At 39.0% G+C, this 25,866-nt stretch overlaps 2 protein-coding genes and 1 long non-coding RNA gene across 7 annotated transcripts in view; 2 read left to right on the top strand and 1 right to left on the bottom strand.

Annotated features, from left to right (window-relative positions):
• larp1b (La ribonucleoprotein 1B) overlaps nt 1-9,981 on the top strand; it is a 47,359-nt gene extending 37,378 nt beyond the window's left edge. For all 3 annotated transcript variants that reach the window (XM_027143047.2, XM_047821863.1, XM_047821862.1), the window contains 8 exons: nt 1,045-1,159; nt 1,541-1,698; nt 2,090-2,196; nt 2,337-2,500; nt 2,736-2,880; nt 6,830-6,939; nt 7,618-7,745; nt 8,303-9,981. In XM_027143047.2, the coding sequence (XP_026998848.2) occupies nt 1,045-1,159; nt 1,541-1,698; nt 2,090-2,196; nt 2,337-2,500; nt 2,736-2,880; nt 6,830-6,939; nt 7,618-7,745; nt 8,303-8,719 (1,344 nt within the window). In that variant the 3' untranslated portion in view covers nt 8,720-9,981. The remainder of the gene's footprint in view (nt 1-1,044; nt 1,160-1,540; nt 1,699-2,089; nt 2,197-2,336; nt 2,501-2,735; nt 2,881-6,829; nt 6,940-7,617; nt 7,746-8,302) is intronic.
• The window catches only part of LOC113640541, a 13,490-nt gene extending 3,041 nt beyond the window's left edge, over nt 1-10,449 (bottom strand). The window contains exon 1 of the long non-coding RNA XR_007144586.1: nt 10,189-10,449. This is a non-coding gene — a long non-coding RNA (uncharacterized LOC113640541). The remainder of the gene's footprint in view (nt 1-10,188) is intronic.
• pgrmc2 (progesterone receptor membrane component 2) lies at nt 10,341-25,866 on the top strand. Of its 3 annotated transcripts, none has more exons than XM_027143049.2 (4): nt 10,341-10,439; nt 10,719-11,276; nt 22,854-23,009; nt 23,745-25,866. In XM_027143049.2, the coding sequence occupies exons 2-4, from the start codon at nt 10,928-10,930 to the stop codon at nt 23,840-23,842; spliced, it is 603 nt and encodes a 200-aa protein (XP_026998850.1). In that variant the 5' UTR covers nt 10,341-10,439; nt 10,719-10,927; the 3' UTR covers nt 23,843-25,866. The 3 variants fall into 3 exon arrangements, with proteins under 3 accessions (XP_026998850.1, XP_026998849.1, XP_047677820.1); XM_027143048.2 differs by lacking the exon at nt 10,341-10,439 and adding an exon at nt 10,538-10,562; XM_047821864.1 differs by lacking the exons at nt 10,341-10,439; nt 23,745-25,866 and adding exons at nt 10,538-10,562; nt 23,419-23,721.

The following is a 25,866-nucleotide window of genomic DNA, read 5'->3' as shown; positions in this document are numbered from 1 at the left end:
TTACTCTTTGAAGCAGACTTGCTTTGCTCATGGCTGAGTTACGTACTGTAGTCCACTAAAATGGACAAATTGATTTTACCCAGTGAGACTCTGGCTTTAGCGAAGCACTGGGCAATATTCACACTCCAGAAATGAGCACTGAGAAGTGTTACGTTTGCGCTGAATCATAGCTGCACAATTCTAATTATAATTTATTCCTTGCAGCGTCTTTGGACCTCAGTTCACATATCACTCTTTGCATATCCTTTACAGGGGGCCAGTCTGTCAGGGCTCCCAAAATGCATCTGATCCTAAAATAAACCCATATTTCTCACCACCGCTGCTTGACAGCAGTGATTCTGACCTTGTAGAAGTGCACAGAGCTTTCCAGGGTAAATGACTAATTACTGGCTCACGACTAATCTACTGAGAAAAACTTCATGGTGGTTGACTGAGCTGTTTTTATTTTTTTCTTCTGCAGACGAAATCTATTTGGATAATAAATAAAAATTCAGTAAAATGAGACTTTAAGAGACTGAATTTAAAAATCACTCTTTAACAATTATTTATCGTCAGTTACTTTGCTGATTTATTTGAAATCTATATGTTAACTATTAGTTTGATGGGAAAGGTTAGTATAAAATACGTGCTGCCTCACATGCGGCATGTTTAGTACGTACTCTCTATCTGTGTTTATTTTTCCTTTTGGTCATTTTTTTTTCATGCCTGTATTTGACTTGGACATGGAAAGGGTAAGGAAAAGCAAAGAAGAAGAAAAAAACTGTACACGAAGGGCAGTCATTAGGATAAGCATCAAAAAATTTTTAAATCAGTCTGATAAACTTACTCCGATATTTATCCTGTTGGTATTATTTTGATACACTATGACTACAATATGATGTACAACATATCATGAAAGTAGCAACTCACCCAAACGACTTTATTTCAACCAGGTGAAATCTTGCACTTATTTTCGCACCTGTTCTTAATGTAAAACCATATTTAAAACAAGATTGAGAGATTATTGTGGAAAATACTAATATTAATGATTTTTTTTATTGCTAGGAGGTCGAGAACTTTAAGAAGCTCAACGTGATCAGCCAGGATGAGTTTGACACTTTGACCCCTAAATTACCCATTGACCCCAACCAGGAAGTGCCACCACCTCCCCCCAGCCAGGGTACATGCTCTCTGTTTATGTAACTGATATAGATTTTATCTGTACATATTAACAGCTAGTGTTACTTAAATATACAGATAATTTAAAGATAATATAACATTATAATCGGTACAAGGGTAAACTACTAACAAAAAAAATTTACTTAAATAAATGTGCTAATTTAATTATATAATGTACATACTGTTCTATATGATGTAATTAAATTGAATTATATTCTAAACATGAAACCTCATTCATTTATCTTCACTGTATTATGGAACCTACACTATCTTATATTTCAGCCTTACATTGTTAAGTATAATGGTTTTGTTCGTTTTTTTTCCCCCTTAGATTTTCTACTCGGTTATATTTTTGTTTATTTCTCCTGTGTGTTTGTTTTAGATGAGCCCAGCCTGGCCCATTCTCTGCCCACTAACGTCCCAGAATCCCCTAGTGCTCCCCGGACCCCTCGTACCCCACGCACACCCGGTCGGCAAGATCCGAACAAAACACCCCGCTTCTATCCAGTCATGAAGGACAGCGGAAGCATTGACGGTCAGGTACGGACCGTTTTGCCTTCTTCTGTTTGTTTTTTTCTGCTTGAGCAGCAACATAAACAGTGGGATCCAATATGTTTATTACGTGTAGCTGGTGTTTATATGTTTGAAGAAGTATAGATTGTGCAGATTCTGTAAAGTTCTTTTCCAAGGACAATAACAGATTAGGTTATGTGTGAGTCTAAATACTAATTCAGAAATCTAAAATAAAATTAAATAGTTATATTTTTAAAGGTGTAATTATTTATTGGTTTAGTCAATGCTTTGAATTTTCCTGAGCTGCTGTGTACGTACTATGTACTTGTACCGTGAACATTTCTGTTTTACACTGTATTGATAGCACACCATTTTCGTATGTGTGACGTGTAATTGTTGTGTGTTCTGTCACTTTTAGACTCCCAGGAAGAGGAAGACACGCCACAGCTCCAATCCTCCACTGGAAAGTCATGTAGGCTGGGTGATGGACTCTCGTGAACACAGGCCACGCACTAGCTCCATTAGGTTAGACTGGAGACACACACACACACACACACACACACTGATCTCTCAGAAAAATGTAATAAACCCAGTATTTTATTTTATTCTTTTAAATAATCCCTGTATATCTCTGGTTCTCTCTCACCCACTTTCTCTCTAAGCAGTAGTTCAAACGCTTCTCCATCGGAGGGCGCTCCCCTGCAGTCATCCAGTTATGGCTGCACCCCTCAGTCTCTACCCAAATTCTGGCACCCGTCTCACGAGCTGCTCCAAGAGAACGGCTTCACCCAGCAGGTTTATCACAAGTATCGCCGAAGGTGTCTCAATGGTACTCACATTTCTATAGTCCTTTGCATAATAATGAGAAATGTTGCATGCTTAATAATCGGTTTCACTTCTAAATACTGACACAAAGCATTCATACAGTGAATCGCTTTACTGCAATTAGTGATACAATGAAGGCAGCAGTAGCACAGATTTAGATTTTTCCCAGTTTACTAGTTTAGCTTTATTCCGTTGTCTTCTAATCTGATTGGCTATTTGTGTGTTTGCTTTATTTGTAGAGAGGAAGCGGTTGGGAGTGGGTCAATCGCAGGAGATGAACACACTCTTCAGGTTCTGGTCCTTCTTCCTCAGAGACAACTTCAACAGAAATATGTACGAAGAATTCAAGCAGTATGCCTTGGAGGATGCCAAAGAAAACTACAGGTTGGTACTATATAATCTATAGGATTATTGTATGTGAAGGATTGTTTAATGTTCAGAGGAGAAAACCAAGTTTGCAGGTAAGATCTCTGTGATTATAAAAGCGGTTGGGTTTTTAAAGAACATGTAAAATCCAACATATTTTTTACTGAAGTACTTGAGTCAAGTGTCTACATACAGCGTTTGGCTACGGACCGGCAGGTGTTTGGCTACGGACCTGCAGGTGTTTGGCTACGGACCTGCAGGTGTTTGGCTACGGACCTGCAGGTGTTTGGCTACGGACCTGCAGGTGTTTGGCTACGGACCTGCAGGTGTTTGGCTACGGACCTGCAGGTGTTATAGATACGGACCTGCAGGTGTTATAGATACGGACCTGCAGGTGTTATAGATACGGACCTGCAGGTGTTATAGATACGGACCTGCAGGCGTTATAGATACGGACCTGCCGGTGTTATAGATACGGACCTGCCGGTGTTATGGCTACAGACCTGCCGGTGTTATGGCTACAGACCTGCAGGTGTTATAGATATGGACCTGCCAGTGTTATGGCTACAGACCTGCAGGTGTTATAGATACGGACCTGCCGGTGTTATAGATACGGACCTGCAGGTGTTATAGATACGGACCTGCAGGCGTTATAGATACGGACCTGCCGGTGTTATGGATACGGACCTGCCGGTGTTATGGCTACAGACCTGCCGGTGTTATGGCTACAGACCTGCAGGTGTTATAGATATGGACCTGCCAGTGTTATGGCTACGGACCTGCAGGTGTTATAGATACGGACCTGCCGGTGTTATAGATACGGACCTGCCGGTGTTATAGATATGGACCTGCCGGTGTTATAGATACGGACCTGCCGGTGTTATAGATACGGACCTGCCGGTGTTATAGATACGGACCTGCCGGTGTTATAGATACGGACCTGCCGGTGTTATAGATACGGACCTGCCGGTGTTATAGATACGGACCTACCGGTGTTATAGATATGGACCTGCCGTTGTTATGGCTACAGACCTGCAGGTGTTTGGCTACGGACCTGCAGGTGTTTGGCTACGGACCTGCAGGTGTTTGGCTACGGACCTGCAGGTGTTTGGCTACGGACCTGCAGGTGTTTGGCTACGGACCTGCAGGTGTTTGGCTACGGACCTGCAGGTGTTATAGATACGGACCTGCAGGTGTTATAGATACGGACCTGCAGGCGTTATAGATACGGACCTGCCGGCGTTATGGATACGGACCTGCCGGCGTTATGGCTACAGACCTGCCGGTGTTATGGCTACAGACCTGCAGGTGTTATAGATATGGACCTGCCAGTGTTATGGCTACAGACCTGCAGGTGTTATAGATACGGACCTGCCGGTGTTATAGATACGGACCTGCAGGTGTTATAGATACGGACCTGCAGGCGTTATAGATACGGACCTGCCGGTGTTATGGATACGGACCTGCCGGTGTTATGGCTACAGACCTGCCGGTGTTATGGCTACAGACCTGCAGGTGTTATAGATATGGACCTGCCAGTGTTATGGCTACAGACCTGCAGGTGTTATAGATACGGACCTGCCGGTGTTATAGATACGGACCTGCCGGTGTTATAGATATGGACCTGCCGTTGTTATGGCTACAGACCTGCAGGTGTTTGGCTACGGACCTGCAGGTGTTATAGATACGGACCTGCAGGTGTTATAGATACGGACCTGCAGGTGTTTGGCTATGGACCTGCAGATGTTATAGATACGGACCTGCAGATGTTGTAGATACGGACCTGCAGGTGTTATAGATACGGACCTGCAGGTGTTATAGATAAGGACCTGCAGGTGTTGTAGATACGGACCTGGAGGTTTTTTGTATACTGAATTGCAGGTGTCTGAAATTTAAACTTGGGATCTTTGAGTATTGCACTACAAATGTTTACCTACAAGAAAATCCAAGTGCATGCATACTAACTTGTAGGTGTTTTAATACTGAACTGTGGGTGTTTGCATACAGGTAAACTACTTGTTTGGATATTGACCAGCAGGGTGTTTGAATACTGAACAACAGTTTACAAAATGTCACCATTTTGACTGCAGTGTTCTTGAATAATGAATAAGACACAAAGATCATAATGGTTAAGACATACCCTATAATGTCAATCCAGTCCGGTGATGATAAGTGAATCTGAACATTTCTGAGCTTTCATGTGACTCTTGGATCAGGTATATCATTCAGATTGACCGGTCTCTAACACCAGCAGATCCAGTTTCACACTGAGCTTTCTCTAAAAGTGGGGCTCTAACTGAACTTCTAATTTCACCTTGCATTTCTTCTTGGTGTAGATCCGTATAATATGTGGTATCCTGAATCCTCCTTCCCACTGAGGGGGCAAAATTCTTTCAGGGATACAGTGTCTATTCAGTCCATACCATTTTCTCAATAAGCTCACTGTTTTGTTATTCATTTCCCTTAATGCATTCTGTTAAATATGGACTTGTGCTTTAGACAGTGCATGATAAGGGCATGAGGGCAGTTGGTAAGCTTAGAAATTTAGACAAGATTTTGTTCATGAAGAGAGCATACACAGGCAGCTGTAAAGAGAGTGTGGCAGGTTTGGAATGGTATTATCAGTTCCCGTACACACACATAAAACCTTGGGAAATATCACACCTTCTGCAGCATGAGAGAGAGAGAGAGAGAGAGAGAGAGAGAGAGAGAGAGAGAGAGAGAGAGAGAGAGAGAGAAGGACTGCAGGTGAGAATAAATAGCAAATCAAAAGCATGGAAGCAGATTGACACAGGTATTTGGTAAACAGGTCATGCTGGTTCTTGTAATACTAATCACAATGTGGACTGTGGAGGTGTGTATCTGTGTGTGTGTATGGAAACAGAACCTACTCACTGCAAGCTGAGTCTTGCAGAAAAACTTTCACACACCTGCACGTTATGCAACAATGCATATGACCGCTTTTCAGTAACATGCCACCCATGTCCATTTGCAACACACCTCATGCCTAGCTTTTTGTAATTTTAAGCATGCCTTGGCTGTCTTGTAATGCCACTCAGCACTTGCAACACCTGTACCTGTTTATAAAGCCTCTCTGCTCATATGATATACCATCGCACTGCATACCTGCCCTTTTATAACACTTTGTGTGATTTTATTTTTTTTACACTGAACATTGCACCTGTACCATTCTGTAACACTGGACTGCAAACCTATGTCCTAGTGTAATACTATACTCTGTGCTTGTGATTTTCTGTGATAACGCAATATGCACCTGTGCCCTTCAGCAACACCTTTTGGCCTTACACGTTCTCTCACATAAACAACCCTCATATTTTTTCTATTTAACACGTCTTAACATGTTCTCACCTGTTCCCTTATTACAGAGTCTTTACCTATTTTCTGCTTTAACATTTTTATTTGTGCTTTTCTTAACTGTCCTCACCTGTGCGCTTGTTTAACTGTGCTCACCTGTGCGCTTGTTTAACTGTGCTCACCTGTGCGCTTGTTTAACTGTGCTCACCTGTGCGCTTGTTTAACTGTCCTCACCTGTGCGCTTGTTTAACTGTCCTCACCTGTGCGCTTCTTTACCTTTCTTCAACTGTTAGTTTCTTTACCCGTATTCAGCTGTGCGCTCCTTTAACTGTTCTTCAACTGTGCACTCCTTTTCCTGTCTTTAAATGTGTGCTTCTTTACCCGTCTTTAAGTGCCCACACCTGTGTGCTTCTTTAACTGCCCTCACCTGTGTGCTTCTTTATCCGTCTTCACCTGTGCGCTCCTTTACCCATCTTCAAATGTGCTTTGCTTTACTTTCTTTTGTGCTTTACTGAACCTTACCTGTGCTCTGCTCTAACTGTCCTTACCTGTGCTATTCCTGGCCTGGTACGGTGCTCACCTGTACAGTTTGCACATGTGCTCTTTTTTAGAGTATTTATTTTATTAACCAGAGCCGTTTGTCCTTCTTCAGGTACGGACTGGAATGCCTGTTCCGCTTTTACAGTTACGGTTTGGAGAAGAGGTTCAGACCTGACATCTTCAAGGACTTTCAGGAGGAAACTTTGCACGACTATGAGAAAGGTAAAAAGCGCAACAGGTCTATTGCCTCTAATATCAATGTTTATAAATAGTCTCTCAACAACTTAACAGCATACATGTTTGACCATTGTAATGAAATACATGTCCCAATATAGTATTTTAAATAATGAATCACATTTTTCAGTATCACCTAAGTACTAAACGGCATCATATTTGGAGCTGTTCTATAGCCTGCATCAGGAATCTAACATAACTGCCAGGAAACCACCAGTGTGTTGAAGAATTCTGCTGTTAAATTTCTGTGTGAATATTTACACAACCAGGCTGCTCCAGAGATCCAATGCACTGTTTATGCAATGGGAAAGCTACCCTTATCATTTAAGCTGCTTTAGCCTGGTTATCAAGTTATCACCTTTATCTTAAATTACTCTTGCAGTTTTGTAGCAGGCAGTTAAACATTATGTTAGAGACGTGCAAAATCTATTGATACGAAGTAGTATTAATGCTTAAACATTTATAAAATCAACAGCGTTGTTATTGACGTGTTAAATGGAAAAGTATTAGCATTTTTGTCAGATTGTGTCTTGTAAAAATTGCATTGCAGAATGTTTTATTTGAGTATGCACATATTTGTGCATGCTTGTATCTTCATTCATTAATTGTAAAAATGTGTGTATTATGAACTAATCATTAATGCTCGTATATATGTTTTGTGTATAGGTCAACTGTATGGTCTTGAAAAGTTCTGGGCCTTCCTGAAGTACTCACGGATTAAAGGCCAAGTGATTGACCCCAAGCTGCAGGAGCACCTCTGCAAATTTAAGCGCATAGATGACTTCAGAGTGGAGGTGTGTGTGTGTGGGGGGGGTGGGGTGGGGGGGGGAGTGTGTTAGTGACTGACAGTGATTCTTTCTGTGGATGACTGATGGTGATTGGATATGACTTAGTGGGAGTGCTTTAGTGACAGTGAGTGACTGACTGAATGAGTGAAGGAAGAAATGGTAGACTGACTGACCTTGTGAATGAGTTATGAATGAGTGAGTGATCGACTGACTGTGTGACTACCTGCCAATGCGACTGACTGAATGACTTACTGACTGAGAGTGACTGACTGCCTGACAGTGCGAGTTAGTGACTGACTGACTGTGTGACTAACTGAATGGCTGTCATGACATAACAGATCATGTAAGTGACTGACTGTGTGTAGTTGGTCTACAGTCTGTGGGGGCGTATGGTTCTGTAATAAGAAGTTTTAAATATTACTTATAATACTATTTCTAACAATCAATTCATCTATGGACAGTATGCTAGTTTTTAATTTTTGATCAATTTGAAAATTTAAATTTTGAAAATTTGATGTGCCACTGAGTGGCAGAAAATCTGAACCACACTTCCTCTGTCTCAGCCACCAATGGGTGAGGAGCAGGGGGGCAGGAGACGGAGACACTCGTCCTCTGGAGGGGATGAGGGCAGACGGAAACGTTACAACTCAACCTCGTCTTCATCATCAAAACATGCCCCGCCCACCAAGGCTTCGAATGAGCCTGCTGCTGAAGGGGAAGCTAAGACGGATTCAACTAATCGGTCAGCTGCTCCAGCAAACACTAAACCCCTTTCAGCTAGTCGTGGGTCTGCAAACGACAAAATGACCTCAACTAATCACCGGGCTGTTGTGGGGCTGGCCAAATCAGCTTTAGCCAATCAGCAAGCAACTGCTAAGAGCAACACAGTCAATGAAGCAACATCAACCACAAAGAACGTGAAGAAGAACCCACAATCTGAAATGGCTAGCAAAACCAAAGATGCACATCCGCCAAACTAAATGAATCTTGAAAGATCAATATTTTGAATCTTTAATGAAAAGGGCTATTTTAAGGCCTAGACCGTAAATCTCTACTACGAGTGAATGAGCCAAACCGTTAAGTAAAGCTTGAGTGTTAAACCATCAGGGCTTAACTGATTTCACTATGTAATGTATCAGTCCGATTATCGTATTCGTCTATTTAGCAGAAACAGCTTTTTGGCTCATGGCTGGTTTTAACAGTTATTCAGTTTTAAATAGGCACAATTGGTGGACTGAAAATTATTAAAAAACCATTCTGCTGTCAGGTTTACGAGCGCTGCATCGAGTGTGTGGACGATGTTTATGTGTTGAATGTAAATTTCTTTGTTTTATCTTCTGGGGTGCCTTACATTTCAAAGTTTTTACTTTAAATATATCAGGAAATATATCACTGACATTATTTTATTTTGGTGGTGTCATAACCTTTGTGTCTGTGCCTGATCATCATGACATGATCACTGAAATGATCTATGACAAGAAAGTATAAGACTTTTGTTTTATTTGAGAAAAAACAAACAAATTAGTAGATTACACAGATTATAATAGTGTAATTGTATTTTACACTTGAGATGGCAATATCATGACAACAAAAATGACACTAGATGTAGTATATTGGTGCATAGTGTTTGGAAGTGACTGTGAAATGGAGGGAAAAAACCATCAGTATCCTGCTCAAAGGCCAAGCTAGTGCGTGATTGTAATAAAAATAAACATTTTGGATACATAGGATATCCAGATCCTAAGAACATAGGATACTTTAAATTTCTGTTTTAATAGAGTTAACAAACTTGCATATTTTTTTTGGCTTAAATTAGAATTATGTCTCTTTACTTGAAGTACCTTTATTTTCTAAGTATTTTTATTGCTTAAAAACGGAGAAGAAAGGAGTTTTAAAGAAAGGAGTTTTATATTCCAGGAAAAAAAAAAGTTTTACATTCTATTGGAGAAGGGATGTTTTTTTTCTCGCAATTTTGAGTGATTTAATTGATTCTAATCATATTTTATTGCTTATTACTTATTTGGATAATGCAACTATATAATAGAAATATAAACTGTACATAAAAATGATGATAAATTGCTATGGTTTGGTTGATTTAAATTTTTATTGAGCTGTAGTATTTTTCTGCGTGCGCTGGTGTGTTCGTATGCATGTAAGGTTCCTTTTTTTTTTGCCTCTAAATTGTAACATGTAAAAATGCATATATTAAAAAAAATTAAAATCTGTTTTTAAAAACCCCAAACCTTTTGTTGTGCCATTTTAAAGTGATATTTCTAAAGCATGGATACAGGGATTTTTTTTTACTATGTATTATTGCTGCATTTGGGCAAATACAATTATTTATTTATTTTTATTTAAACTTGCATATCAATGATCCTTCAAGTCACAATTACAAGTAGACACATTGGAAAGGCTGTTAATACGAGTTTCTGACTTTATTTGTACTGACCTTTACGGTTTCAGTTGTGGGGCCGTTGTTTCTTTTTCTAAACACATCTCAGAGATTGTTCTGAAGAATCACTTGGAGAATCACTTCCAACCCTTTTTTTTAACCCAGTACTTACTTAGTGGTTACTTTAGTAGTATTTTATTGGTTGGGAAGTTCATGATGTCACTAAAGGAGAATTAGAATTAGAATTAGAATTGGAATTAGTTGACACTCACAAGGAATTTGGTTCCAGCTGTTTGTGACTTTCAGAGGTACATATATAAATAACACTATACTATATAAGACAAGACAGACGATGAGATATAATATAGACAGTACGAGTATTAAATATGAATACAGAATATAGAACTGATCAACAAATCAAATGTTAAAAGGTGTGATATAAAGTGTTCATATGTTAGAAGTACATGGTATAGTTTTCTTGTATGACATATAATATTTTATCATAAACCCTATTGCTACTGATATCATTAATTAAAATAATATCTTTATTGTAATTTTATTATTTGTCTATTGTTTTCCTTGTTTAGCAAATGTGTGTAGCAAAAGAAAACAACAGGCGACTACAAATTCCAAGCGTTCAGAGTCTGTAGGCAAGAGCCAATTAAAAACGGGAAGCTCTGCCTCCGGGCGCCAGCAACCAATCCTGACAGGTTTACTCTTTCAGCGGCCAATCATACGCGCTGTGGATTGTGAGGTGGGTGGAACCTTTCTTGTGGGTAAGACGCTAACGTGCAGTATGGCGGACGATGGGGACGGCAGGAGCGGAGTAGCTGACACAAGTGACGGCCAGGGGACAACAACAGAGGTGTTGGATTCAGGGCTCGGTCTCGGCGGCATGCTTCTCAACTTCGCCTTGTTAATTTTGTTCTTGGCGGCTTGCTACTGCGTTTACCGACGGTGGTTCAGGAGGTCAGGCGCCGACGCGGGCCGAGGAGACGAGGCCTCGGCTTTGCCCAAGATGGGCAGGCGGGACTTCACTCTGGATCAGCTGCGGGAGTACGACGGCGTCCAGAACCCTCGCATTCTCATGGCCGTCAACATGAAAGTTTTCGACGTGACGAGCGGCAAAAAGTTTTATGGACGCGGTAAGAGTTTGCGTTACCAGTTAGTTGTAAATTTTTGCCCGCTTAAAATACTTACAAGTGCTAAAATCGTAGTTGTGTACAGTCTAGTGCACTACATAGTGTCCTAACGCCATTATCCTGTCTTTCACATAGTAGACTCAGAGAGGGAGCAGTGTGCGATTTGTAATCCGCCCTGTTCTGGCTGAAAAAAGAGCGAGCAGGCAACCCTTTCTTAAATGAAAGTTATCCGGTTTAATAACTATGTTTTTGAGATAAAACAAGTCAGCTTTGTGTTTGTTCGGGTGATAATACGTGAAGACTTGTTTAGTAAAACCTATTTGACTTGGTGCTTGGTAAATCATGGTAGTTATCATGGTAGTTATCTTCCTGACATGTTCTGTTTAACAACACATGTTGTTATTTACTCGTAAGTGAACTTTAGTTTATCCAAACTAACGGTTTTTATTTAACTTTAATAGATCAGCTATTTACTTAAGTTGTTTTGTTAGTAAATATTGCAAAGGCAAGTAATCTGCCTATTAAACGTGATGTAATGAATCTGACAAACAATACGCAGAAATTATTTTATTAATGATATTATTAATTTTATTTTAAAGTGAATCTACTTTTCTTGTTGTTCTTTTTTTGTTGTTGTTGTTGCTAAATAACCGACATATATAAGCTAACCCACTCACTTGTGTATTCACGATTCACAGTCTGTCATGCGCTGGTTGTTTAATAATTTATTAATTCTTAATAATACGGAATAAGGCCTCATTTGCAAAGAGTTCATTAAAAGTTAAAGGTTTCATGGTACTGAAATGAAGCCATGTCTGACGTGGACATGCGACCGCCAGGCCATAGCTAAGAGCTAGTTAAGCTTTGCTTGTGTACCAAATTATTCACTTGTGAATAAATAGGGCACTAGAAATTAGCTCTAGTTGGAAGTTTGGGACTTGTTATAGTGCGCCTTTATAGGGAACAACATGTACATTTGGGATACGGAAGCTGTATGAGCGTCTGTTCACTAGCTGCCCAGCCCACCTTAGCTTTCTCCATAGCTAGCAGATATAAAACGTATTTAGTAGTGAACTTTTTTAGTACGTGATAAGTTCCTAAGGTTGTCGTTTGTTATTAACAGTTAATATCTGCATTCGAGCAAAAAATGTGCGTTTCGTGCGAATAGAATAGAGGTTAGCGTGACAGATTTAGAATTAGATTTAGCATGACTATCCAATGCGCATACAAAACGCATCGTTTCTCTGTTGTTCTTCCTCCAAGAGGGCAATTTAACCATATTTTCATCAGGGAATTAAAACGTTAAGCTGTAGCAAAGCGTGTGTAAATATAAGACGCGTTTAATAGGCCTGTTATTAATCACTAAACCTTGATACACTTCATCCTGCCAAGACTCGCTTTTGTCCGGTCGGTTCACATGCCACAGCTCGTTAATCCTCATTTTTCTTATAAAACACTGTCTTTTCCTTATCGAGAAAGCAAAGGAAATACTGAGTAGTTTATACGATATAGTAGAAGTGTGTGTTTATTATTTTATATAATATTGTGTGTGTGAGATGGGTGTGTACATTTCCTTCTGCTGGATTTGTGTATGATTTGGCATCCAAACACTGACCTCTCATAACACACGCCATTGCTTCATTTTTTTAAATCATCATTTATCTGGTTGCTGTAACATGTTTATTAGCCTTTGCCCTGTTTGGACCAAGAAACCTTTCTTTGCTTTTAACCTGCTGACTTTTGATTTTCATTATAGTCGTGGCCATCGGTAGCCTCTTGGAAGTGGGATAGATCAGAATCAGATTTATTGGCCAAGTGTGTTGACACACACAAGGAATTTGGTTCCAGCTGTTTGTGACTCTCAAAAGTACAGACATAAATAACACTATACAATAGAAACTATACAAGATAACAGTGCAATGCATGTTTTTGTTGATTCTGATATTAGATTTGGTCTTTGTCCCAGTAATACAAAAAGCCCTATCACAAATCCAGAGATGTCACAAATATCTTGTGTTTAAAAGTAGCATAGTGTAGTTTCAGGTTCTTCACTCTTTCACACAAGGTGAAACTAATAATTCACTTTAAATATATATAATAATAAATTGCAACTTGTATAATTCATAGATATATAGATCAAATTAGTGTAAGGAGTAAAATATCAGTAAAAATTAATGACTATAATTATAAGTTTGCACCGTTTGTATAATAAGTGTATAGTTATTATCAGGGATTGATTATTTTTTAACCTGCCCACAATATTAACTACTGTCAAGTGTTTTATATTATAATATTTTGTATTAGTAAAGTTAATACTACTTCTAGACCTAGCTACTTTAATTAAATGTATTTAAAATAATGGCACTCACAGAGTAATGTGTTTCTTAAGGGATATAGTTTAATTAACACTTTTTTTTAGCTGAAATATTAAGAAATGAAAATCTAAACTCGGTGGACTAAATGAATAACATGGCAAAGAAGATGGCGTGACTAATGTATTAAGTTATATTAATTTGCGTATGCATAGAATATGGGCTAATGGCTTAAAAAGTGAACACCAAGGCTGTACAAATCAGTCAGCAAATTTTTAGTGCTTCTGGATTTTTTGATGAACCCAGATGTTGTTCATGTTAAAGTAATGAATCTTTTGCAAGAGTGCATTGTTGCAGTCACTGAAAAATGTGCTGCTTTTGTTTGCTGTGCCAGTATTTTATAAACAGCTGTGCATGAATAGATGTTTCTGATTTACCCCATACTTTATTTATCCACCTTTTTCCTGAAGGCGTGGCTGTCAAATCAGTTATGGGTACAACCTCCAGCAGAGTTAATAGCACAGCACAGTGCAGTGTGGCCTGGCTTGCTCTGACAGCAGTAGGTGTTATATTGTGATTTGTGTGTGTTTTAAAAATGAATAGTCTGTTATTTCAAGCAGGGATATTTTAAAATGTCTTTGACCCTGTTCAGACTGCAGGTAAAAGTGGCCCAAATCTGATTTTTTTCCAATGTGGCCGCAGTGTGAACAACCAAGGCGGATTTAATGCGACTTTTACGTCAATTTACATCGACATTCGTCAAAATTATGCACCGGCGTGTACGCACACAAACGTGGCTATGCCTACAAAAACGGAGATAATCAAAAGTTGCCCTCGACATCCGAAAATTTTCAAAAAACTGCATCTCTGTGAAGCTATTCACATCACATTCCAACCACTCCTGGCTTCGTCTCCACATCCACACAGACCTCTGTAGTGAATTTGCAGCCATAACCCCGCAAAAGGCCAAAATAGCTAATTTTCATTCATTCACTTCATTCTTTTTGTCCTCAGCACCTGCTCATTAATGTTACGGCTGCCATTACACAAACACTTTGAAAGAAAAGCAAAAATGCTTACTTCCTCCATAACCTCGCCAGCTGTATGTGCTGTTTGTTAGGCTTCACTTGCAATTAGGCAAAACGTTATTTGTAACTTAAAGAAGACTGTTTAAAATGAAAATGAAGAGCTAAAGCACATATAATACTACTACTATTAGACTACTGCTACTACTAATCAGCATCCTCGTCCTCCTCCTTCTTCTCATGCTTAATTTTCTGACCTTCCACAGTGACAGCTGAAGCAGACTCTAAAACCCAAGCTTTATGGTGTGGCACTCTGTCAGCTTTTATGTCCATAATATCATTTTTCCCACATCCTGAAGTAGCACACAACCGACTTTATTACTGTGAAGGAACCAGTAAGCAATTAAGCTGTCCAAATCACTTGTTGATATAATCACAGTGTGTAGGTTCTACGGTTAAAGTTTGCTCTGTCCTAGTCATATTTATTGAAGTATTAATTGCTTGGCAGTTTTACTCAGGACATTGAAAACATGTGTAACGGTCTTGGTACATAAAGGTGCACCATCATTATCGTCATCTTTAGGGCTGGGCGGTATGACGGTATATTCCGTTTCCGCGGAATAAAATTATTCCGTGAAACAGATATTTGGTCATTCCGCCCACCCCTAGTCATCTTCATAATCGTCAGGTCTATTTATTTTCCCAGTGATGCACAGCGGTTGTCACATATTATGAACAGTGTATGTCATCATCTTCCAATTCTGAATGCTTTCATCATGTATCAGTCCAGTCTATAATACAATAATATTTAGTGTACAGGGTATCAGTTTTAGCTGATATAATGATCATGGCTTATCTGTGTATCACTGTGTTAGTTGTGGAGACCAGGTGTGTGTGCATGTGTGTGTGTAACATAGCGTACTATATATGTCCATTCCCAGGCGCATCTGGTTTGAGGCATTCACGTTTAATCGCCTGATCAGTTGTGCTTATGAAACCACAAAAGAAAAACACCTGGCTGCTCCTAAATCTAAAATAAATCCTAGCTATTTTAAATCGAATGACTACACACATGACTGAATGAATCTGAAGCATCATAGTTTATTAGAAATTAGTATATTTCCGTGTTAGCCTAGGAAATAGTCAGTTTTCATCTTTTTAACATTACCTTTGTGGCTGGATCAAATTATACCCTATTTACATTAATGTTCAGAGTTAATCCAGTGTCAGCTACATAGTGTTTGACATTTAGAAAAAAGAAATGATACAAAATGTAAAGCCTGTTAAACTTAGTTAACTGCTAACTAGTATTTGTAAACTAAACAAAATTTTTGAACAGGTCATGTTTATTACTTATTGACTAATCAGACGAGATCAAGTCACATTACTAAAAATTGCACACCGCTGCTTTGAATGTAGACTGTAGAGTTCTGTTGCACGTGTGTCTGTCTGTGCGTTCATATAAAAGTATGGAGTTTTTCTCCCCTCATGAGAATCAGATGATGCAGAGCATCAAAGCCCTTTTTCCTCTTTATTTTTAACCAGTCATCAATAAATCAGTATCTCTATCTCTCACACAATGCCTCATACTGTGCAGTCTGAGTAAGCCATCTCTTGCAATGTCCAAGTCATAAGACCTGGTGGTTTTCTCATTCTGTTTCTGATTTCTAAAGGCTGTTTGGTGTTTAGACAGACCATTAGTTAAAGTTTATTTTAAAAGTAGTTTGATTAGTTTTTGGCCTTCAATATTAAAAGCTTAAGAGCTTTATGCTTTACTGCATGCATCTGTGTGTCTGCCTGCGTGTGTGTACCTGTTTGTCTGCGTGTGTGTGTACCTGTTTGCCTGCGTGAAAAGTGAAAGTGACGTGACATACGGCTAAGTACGGTGACCCATACTCAGAATTTGTTCTCTGCATTTGACCCATCCAAAGTGCACACACACTGCAGTGAACACACACACACCGTGAACACACACCCTTAGCAGTGGGCAGTCATTTATGCTGCGGCACCCTGGGAGCAGTTGGGGGGTTCGGTGCCTTGCTCAAGGGCACCTCAGTCGTGGCCGGCCCGAGACCTGAACTTGTGTGTGTGTGTGTCTGCCTGTGCGCACTCATGAAAGTCAGAATACAGACAATATAGCCATCTATATACTTTCTGTTAAAAATATGAACACATGTGTCTGCCCTGTGTTTGTTCAACACACTGATTGTTCATGTCCAGTAAAAAAAAAGGGGGGGCATCTGAGATGCCAGCTACATGTGAGCAGTGTAAACACTTATCTTGCCACTGCATCTGTACTTTTAGTCATACATCAAATATACAGCAACCCCTAACCCTATCCTTGCGTATGCCCTGCATATGCTTTGGTTTTGGAACGAGTTTGACACTTAAAGCTGGTGTCTCCGTTGTTTGAAAGCCAATGTTGACATTTGAAATCACCAAAACAGACACGCCTCTAGCCCAAATGGGTCTCACCCCTGTTTTTTGATAGCTCCGCCCCACACGTACACCAGACAAGTATAACCCAGACAATATTATACTTGTTGGGGCAGCTGACCTAGGGGATCTTTTTATCACGCGGAAGACGTTCAGTTCTCTCCAGCGCTGGAAAGCTGATCCTATATTAACACTTTCTTTTTTTGTTTTTATTCTCCATGTCACTGTTAAAACCGCTTTCTGCTAATGTCACACATGTGCACTGAACACTCTCTCCGCCCATATTTACATGACACACCCCCTTCTGCTTATTGGCTACACGTTAGGTTTGTTTTTGTTTTGTTTGGCAGCCAAACGCAGTTTTCTGAAGCTTCTCAAACAACGGAGACCCTACCTTTAATGCTGTCTGCTATGTGGATCTTGACCTTTTCCTCTAGTGAAAATGGTCATCTGAAATTCAGTGTCATGGTTTCAGTAATGAAAGAACAATGAAGCACTTGGGGAAATGAAATTGAACTTAAAAAAAGAACTCGAGGCTTCTTTTATCTGTATGCTGTTCTTGTGTCTTAGTTTCTGAAAACATTGATGATTAGGTTAGTATCATAACCCTGACTGTCCATGCATATGTTTTGTGAGTCTAATCTAACAAAAATTACAATAGGTGGCACCTGCCCTCTTACTACAGTAAGTGTGTCTAAACAATAAAATAAACTCCTACTCTGTGCTATGTAGTTGCATTTTCAATTTATAGCATTTCAACACATGCCCTTATCCGGAGTGACTGTTTTTATGCAACTGAGCAATTGAGGGTTAAGGGTCTTGCTCAAATGCCCAGCAGTGGCAGCTTGGTGTACCTGAAATTCAAACAACCTTCCGATCATTAGTCCAACACCTTAACCACTGTGGCTAACAGGGTCAACAAACTAACAAGAACAAATGGGTAACAAGGCTAGCAAAGGCTAACACGGCTGTCTTCCCCTGTCCAGGGCTTCTGGGTTCTGCTTATAAACCATAGAATCTGGTTGGATTCTTGTTCCTGATTAGTTTATTTGGCCACCTATACCAGAGCATAGGGAGCCAGAGACAACAGAGCATCACAAAAAATTAAAAGAGAATGGGAACACATGCAAAGCAGCATTGACATGTAGCATGTATATACCCTTAATGAGCACTTAATTAGGAACACCTGTACACCTATGCTTCATGCAATTATCTAATCTGCATGTCACGTGGCTGCAGGGCTGTGCACAAATGCATGCAGATATGATCCAGCAGCTTCGGGCAATGTTCAAAACAACTTTCAGACTGGTGGAAAACTGTGATTGATTGTGCCAGAAATGTGAGTATTTCTGAAACTGGCGATCTCCTTGGAGTTTCATGCACAACAGTGTCTAAACTTTACACAGAATGGTGCAATATAGAAAAGATATCCAGTGACAGGCAGTTCTTTGGAAAGAATCACTGTGTTGATGATCACCAGAGACTGGACAGATGGGTTCCAGCTGACAGAAAGACTAAAGTAACTCAGATAACCACTTGGAGCAGAAAAGTGTCTCAGAATGAACAACACATATGACCTTGAAACAGATGAGCTACAACAGTAGAAGACTACATCACGTTCCTCCTCTCTTAGCCAAGAACACAAAGCTGATGCTGCAGTGGACGCAAACTCCCCAAAACTGGACAGTTGGAGACCAGAGAAATGTAGCTTGGACTGATGAAGGTCTATTTCTACTGAAGCACACAAACAGTAAGATCACAAGTTGGCACCAGCAGCATGAAGCCATGGATCCAGCCTGTCTTGTGGTGTATGGGTGTGTGGATTGTTTTCTTGGTACACTTTGGACTAAGTAATACCAATCAATTATCTCTTAAATGTCACAGACTGTTGTTGCTGATCATTTTCATCCCTCCATGGCCACAATTTACTAATGTCTGCTTCCTGTTTGACTGTGTCACAAGGCAAAAGTTTCCTCAGACTGGTTTCATGAACAGACAGTGAGTTCAGTGTACTTCACTGGCCTTCCCAGTCACCAGATCTGAATCTGGTAGAACACATTTTGGTATGTGGTAGAATGAGAGATTCACAGCATGAAAGTGCACCTGAAAAAATTCAATCAATCAACATGGAGCAGAAACTTTAAGGAATCTTTCCACATCTTGTGGAATCCATGGCATGTGTAAGGCTATTTTAAGAGCAAAAGGAGGCTCTTTCCAGTATTAGTATAATGTTCGCAATAAAGTGCTCAGTCAACGTGGGTTTAATTTTTTATTTTTTCTCTTTTCCTCCCATGTGTGTGTGTGTGTGTATCTTGCAGCTTTATACTACAATTTCTTTTCTCATTAATCACTTATTAGTTTCCACCCATCAAACATGACTGAGCTTGAGCAGATTTTCGAAGAAGAATGGCAGAAAATCCCCTGATCCAGGTGTATAATACTTGTTGCATTATACCCAAAAAGTCTTAAGGCTATAATTGCTGCCAAAAGGTGCTTCAACTAAGTACTGAGTAAAGAGTCTGAATACCTACGTACAGAGATATTTCAGCGTTTTCTGTTTAATACATTTGTAGACATTTCTAGGACTCTGTATTCACTGTCAGTATGGGGTATTGAAAAAAGTGATGGGTGTGTGAATACTTTGACACACACACGATTATTGCCAACATTCCTAACGTTTTCAGTTTCCCAAACTCTGACACAATGTTTGGGACTGTAATCAAGCCTCAACTTAGCTTTTCTTTTATTTTCATTTTTTATGAAATTTAATTAATGTATTCATTTAAAGTCTGCATAAATTTGTGGCACATTAACAACTAGGAAGAAATCACAGTTCAAGTCACAGTGGCATGCTGTGAATATAAAATAATGTTTATTCTAATGCATTTCGGTTTTTCGAAAGCTGTAGCCAGCATTAATGGGGTCTTTGTCAGCTTTTAAATGAACCTCAACAGGTAAATGTGTTTTCATTACAGTTTTGAAATGAACGTCACAGCATGCAAATGTTACTTTGCTTGGCTTCAGATTGCTTTTAAATGTTTCTCTTCTTTGATTGGTCAGGAATTGGATAGATATTTTTTCCTCCTTGAGGTTTTTACTGCTATAGATTCTATTTATTTAGAGAAATGCTTTCTTATAATCTCTCAAACTGTTTGAAATACACCCTGAAATTACTAACAGGTCTCTAATACCTATGAAATCAAGATTCGATTAGGTGATCTTAACCGGATGTAGAATCGGGAATACAAGGCTGACACATGAATACCTGCTGAAAGGAGAAGACCCCATTCAGTGCTTGTACTGCAGCATTCCCCTTACTGTCAAGCATATTCTGTTGGACTGTCCTGCGCATAATGATCACAGAAGGTTGTATTATGAGGCCAATTCATTTAAAGAGCTATTTTACAAGGTTTCATCAGAAAAAAGTTTGTTTCTGTCATATACTAATATTAAAAATTTCATTTAAGTTGTCTATATTTGACTATATTTATTTTCTTTGTGATTTTAGGTTATTTTAGTACTTATTAACTGTTCTTGGCATGAAGATAGCCTCAGTAGCTGACATGGCAGTAAATTATAGCAACTAACTCTTATAATCTTTCCCAAGTCTGGTCATTTTCCAATTCCCATGATTCAGCTCTCATCTGTCACATCACATTCAGGAGCCTGGAGGCTTTTCACATGCAAAACTAATTAACCACAACTTTAAAGAGCTGATGTTCATGTGATGCAGGGGGCAGTGCAGCACAGTTTGATGAAAGTACTATCTGCACTCGTTCATCTACATGACCTCAAAGGGCAATGTAAATGTAAACAAGCAGTTAATAACATGTCATACTTTAGAGTAAGGTTGATGTACTAATATAATTGATCTTTAAACTATCTGAGGGAACACAAATGCTTGAGTAATGCACATTAATCGACACCCTAAGGAATAAATGCGTTTGGTTCCAACAGTGGGATCTCTCTCGCTCTCTCTCTCCCCTGTCTGTGTGTGTCTCGGTATGTGTGTTCACTACAATTGCCCCTTAATTGATCTGTGCTTTTTTCAGGCTGAGAGTTTTTCAATGAGAGTTTGTTTGTTAATGTGATTCACGATCGTGAAAAAGAAGGTTTTGATTCTGTAAAACCGTGAAATAAAGATAAGTGGATGCTTGTTTGTGTAACGTGAAATTTACATGAAGGCCCGTGACCAAGCAATGTGACTGTGGGTGTATAAATAAAACCACTCTTAAACACTAAAGATTCTATGCTATATATTTGCTCTGTCAGTATCCATTTATATAGTTTTTACTTGGGCTGCACGATTTAGGAAAAATGTCATATTGCGATTATTGAGGTCAATATTGCGATATGCGATTGCGATAAAATAAACAAATGGTATCATGAGTCAACTTGCTTGGTTCTCAAGGAAAATGCACACACAGATTACTGATAATGCTGAAATTTGTTTTTCTAAACTCAAACTAGCAACAACAACAAACAAATGCAAAACGTTTTCAAATTAAAATATAAAATTACACATTAATGCCGATTAATGAAAAGCCTAAGATCAAAATTGTAGGTATACAGTGTGTGTGTGTGTGTGTGTGTATATATATATATATATATATATATATATATATATATATATATATGGTATTGCACACACCATTATTGATGATATTTGGAGCAATATTACATGTAATTATTAAACTTTATTCCCTTACATATACATTTGCTCGCCCTGAATATTTTAAAGTCGTAACATCTGATGAAAAAGCAGAGACAATTGTAGACGAAAATGAAGAGATTTTATCTTAGCTTTTATTTTATACAAAACATTTTCCTCTCGTCTTTTTTCGTCAAAAAAAAATGTTAATTTAGTCTTAGTCAGCGTTTTTGGACAGTGGTGCAGTCTTGTCATCGTCTCGTCTTAGTCATGAAAAAAAAGGTTGTTGACGAGCATTTTTTCTGGCCACCAGTTCAGTGTCCGTCTGCCCAGCATCCATCTTCACCCGTTCTGTGCTGCACACCGGAAAAACCATGACCATATGTGCCACACATTGCATTACATTACATTTACGGCATTTAGCAGACACCCTTATCCAGAGTGACTTACAACTGAGCAACTGAGGGTTAAGAGCCTTGCTCAGGGGCTCAGCAGTAGCAGCATGGTGGACCTGTGGTTCGAACCCATGACCTTCCGATCAGTAGCCCAACACCTTAACCACTGAGCTACCACATCCCACACATGCCACTGCCTAAACTGAAACTCGCTGGCCTTTAAAAAAAAAAAAAAAAAAATTATTAGCGTATAGCGGTGTAGTGTATGAAATGGGCAAACAGCTTTCAGAGAGAATGGGCTGTCATGTCCACACATGCATTTATTTATTTCATAAAATCGCAGCATTTTGCGTCATATAATCGCACAGGCTTGATATCACGATTGCGATTTGATTAATCGTGCGGCACAAGTTTTTACTAGTGACAAGCATTCGAAAAATGATTTCAAATAATTACACGTAGTGTAAATTAACAGCAGTGTACCAAAAATGTATTTATGCTACAGATAAATTTAAATATTTAGTTCTCCCTTCTGCTCGAATTCTCTCATATATTTTGTATATTTATTGTAGTAGATTTGTTTGTCAATGCTTTAGTGATAATAATTACAAAGAGCTAACTGAAAACATTCTTCCTTGAAGGTTAGAGTTGCATTATAGTTTTTTAATAAGGTACACATTTGTCTATATGGAAAACCCTTGTAATCCAATTCTCTATTTCTCTTTCTCTGTCTCTATCTCTCTATATCCCTCCATCCTCAGAGGGGCCATATGGGATTTTTGCCGGTCGGGATGCCTCTCGTGGTTTGGCTACGTTTTGTCTGGAGAAAGATGCACTACTAGACGAATACGACGATCTGTCAGATCTCAATGCTGTTCAGATGGAGAGCGTCAGAGAATGGGAAATGCAGTTTATGGGTGAGTGTTTGTGTGTTTATATACACACTCGCATCCGTGAGACTTTTACAACTTTTTTTTTGCAAGCTAAAAATTTCTGAGGGTCAAGTCGAGATTAGGTTTAGGTTTGACTGTGCGACAATGCAGAATGTTTTCCAAAGATAAAACCTTTTTTTCTTCCTTCTTTTGAGGAGTCTAAGGAACAATTCAGTTTTTACTTGTTTGGATTTGCATTATTTTTATCTTAGTTTAAGCTCATGTTTTTTAATCACTTTTTTTTTTTTTTTTTTTTAATTCCAGTTTGATTTCTGGACAGATGTTTTATAAATTGTCTATTTTGAATGCCTTCCTTTCTTGCATACGTACATTTCACGCAATGTTACTGTTATCCAAGCAGTTTCGGAGTTCATTTTGGATGCCGTGTGTGCAGGTTTTTGGCGTGTTGGATCACTATCTATTTTTCCTCCTTTCCTCTGCACTGCTTTTTGTCCGGTATTCAAAATATTTGAAACATGCACAATGTTTTAAATGTTTAAGATTAAATATTTAACATTTAAGATTAATATTAAATGATGATATTAATGATATATAACCAGAAATATCGGTCAAGATTGATTTTGTATTTTGTTTGTATGCTTGACCCTTGTACCTGTCCTCCATGACTGGCTGTGGACTTTGTAACACGATGTTAATACGTGTAGTACTCAGGATGTTTTCCTTCTCTCATGCACTCTCACCTGGTTTCCATCTCTGCAGAAAAATACGACTACGTCGGTCGCTTGTTGAAGCCTGGTGATGAACCATCGGAATACACAGATGAGGAGGACATAAAGGACCACCTGAAACATGACTGATGCGACCAAAGCCTGAGACTTAGACTGCTAGCGTCCAGCCAATTTGTCCCTTGTAGCCCAAACTTTACTCTTTAGCCCAACAGCTCTAAACTATTGGACAACGACTAGTGTATTGGAGTAGGTTTCACAGATTATGCATCTCTTCTCCAGTCTTGCAACCCCAGGCAGGAGTGTCTGTACGCTGACAGCAGAAAATGTTCCGCAGCAACAACTGTGCTACAAAATGGACGGCTCAGATGTAGGTCTGTTTGGTAACTTCCAGATTGGAGCATTAAATCTAAACCATACTTGCCTCAAGGTGTCCCTTTATACCTGCTACAAATTCCTGTGGTTGTTCCTCCTCGCCTTCATTCATGCCATGCTGTGTGTATACATTTTTGTTTTTCCCAGATGCAGCACACCTGCTTCAACTCGTCAGCCAAATATTAAGCCCATTTTGAGCTGAGTATGGTGTGGTCAAGAAGGGAAAATCAAAAACATTTGAATTACCCAGGATTACTATTTACGAATCACAACCATTTTGCTCTTTGCTTCTTTTCCTTCAGTGTCCCTGTCTGCCTTTGTCTGTGCTCCATCACAGTCCATCCAAATGTACTGTCTTGGAAAAAGGTATTAGTTACCCCTGTTTTCCCCTCTCTTCCTGGTCTCCTGTTCACCTCTTTACATTTGCTCTGTATGCTTTAAGTACTTTATCCCAGTATGTTTAAGGAGTCCTAGGTCTTAAAAAAAAAAATCCCGCACATGTGTGTTTTTATGACCTGGTGATGGACTGTTAATGTGAAGAGATGTTAAAATGTATGAAACACTGAAATCCCACTTTTTTAATTCAATTCTGTTGATGAAAAGCCTTACACTAATGGAATGGTCTGAAAGAGGGGGGTCGAAGTGGTGCGATCCAAAACTGGATCACAAGTCTGCACTATTTTTTTTGTTTGTTTGTTTGTTTGTTTGTTTTTTGTTGTTGTTTTGTTTTGTTTTTTGTTTTTTTAATTATTATTATTATAAAAACACAGCTTTGTTTTAAATCAACTGCGAATCGAGGTTTTATACGATTCGATGGTCGGACGTTAATACCAGTTAGCCAATCCGAAATGGGAGGTGTGGGTGTTTTTTCCGCATTACAGATTTTGTTTTCCTTTTGTTTTTGGTATGGTATGCACTTATGGTGCCACAGCTTAATCACAGTGTGATTGTATGCATTTTGTTCAGGTGAGTGATGAGGGGAAATATTTTGTGGAGTAGAGTTTTTTTTTTTAAATAAAAATGCAAAGGGAAAATCAGATTTCGATCACTTAAATTCTTTCGAATGTCAGTTTATCGGTCAATCCTGTTCCCCTTCAACCCGACTCCTTAACGGAAACAGTGTGAGTAGAAATTGTGCCTTATTATTTATTTATTATTTTTCTCCTCAAATACAATTTAACATCAAAAAGAAAAAGAAGGCAAGGAGAAAATAAATACAAGACTACAAAACATGTCCCTTCCTCACGTTCTTTTATTGGTGGTATCAAAACACTCTTTACTATGTGCCCTTTTTAACTAGGATCACAAGAAAAGGCATGCATCAGGCTTGAAAGAGCTTTCCCCACCTCATTGCCACCTTGTACATAGACCTTACAAAATATTCAGTGTTACTGCCATGTTGCTGTAGTTAATGGACTCTATGTACTACTGTGTTGTGTTGGCCATAAATCTGTTCATCATTCTCTCTCTCTCACTTTATTTTTTCTGCTGATGTTCATTTTAAGTGTGGAAGAAACAGTATAAGATCTTTACTGGAGACTAGGCAGGGGTGCAAAGGATTATACACTTTTTTTGTTTGTTTGTTTATTTTTTGGGGGGATGACAAGTGGTGGATTCTGTAAATATGTGTATCATTTTATTGAAGCATGTTTGGCATAACTATGAGCTAATGGCGGTTTCTCCCCACGTCACGTATTTAATTGTTGGGACTCTTATGTGTGAGTGAGTGAGAGGAAGAGATGTGTTGATGCATAAACAAATAAACAGATTTGGATAATAAA

The sequence above is a fragment of the Tachysurus fulvidraco genome, chromosome 12 (genome assembly GCF_022655615.1).
Source record: "Tachysurus fulvidraco isolate hzauxx_2018 chromosome 12, HZAU_PFXX_2.0, whole genome shotgun sequence".
Lineage (NCBI taxonomy): Eukaryota > Metazoa > Chordata > Actinopteri > Siluriformes > Bagridae > Tachysurus > Tachysurus fulvidraco.
This window is presented reverse-complemented; position numbering and strand designations above follow the sequence as displayed.

Coding starts and splice junctions, on each gene's coding strand:
- pgrmc2 (XM_027143048.2), top strand. Junction 11,277..22,853: donor CAAAAAGTTTTATGGACGCG/GTAAGAGTTTGC, acceptor CTCCATCCTCAG/AGGGGCCATATGGGATTTTT. Junction 23,010..23,744: donor ATGGGAAATGCAGTTTATGG/GTGAGTGTTTGT, acceptor CCATCTCTGCAG/AAAAATACGACTACGTCGGT.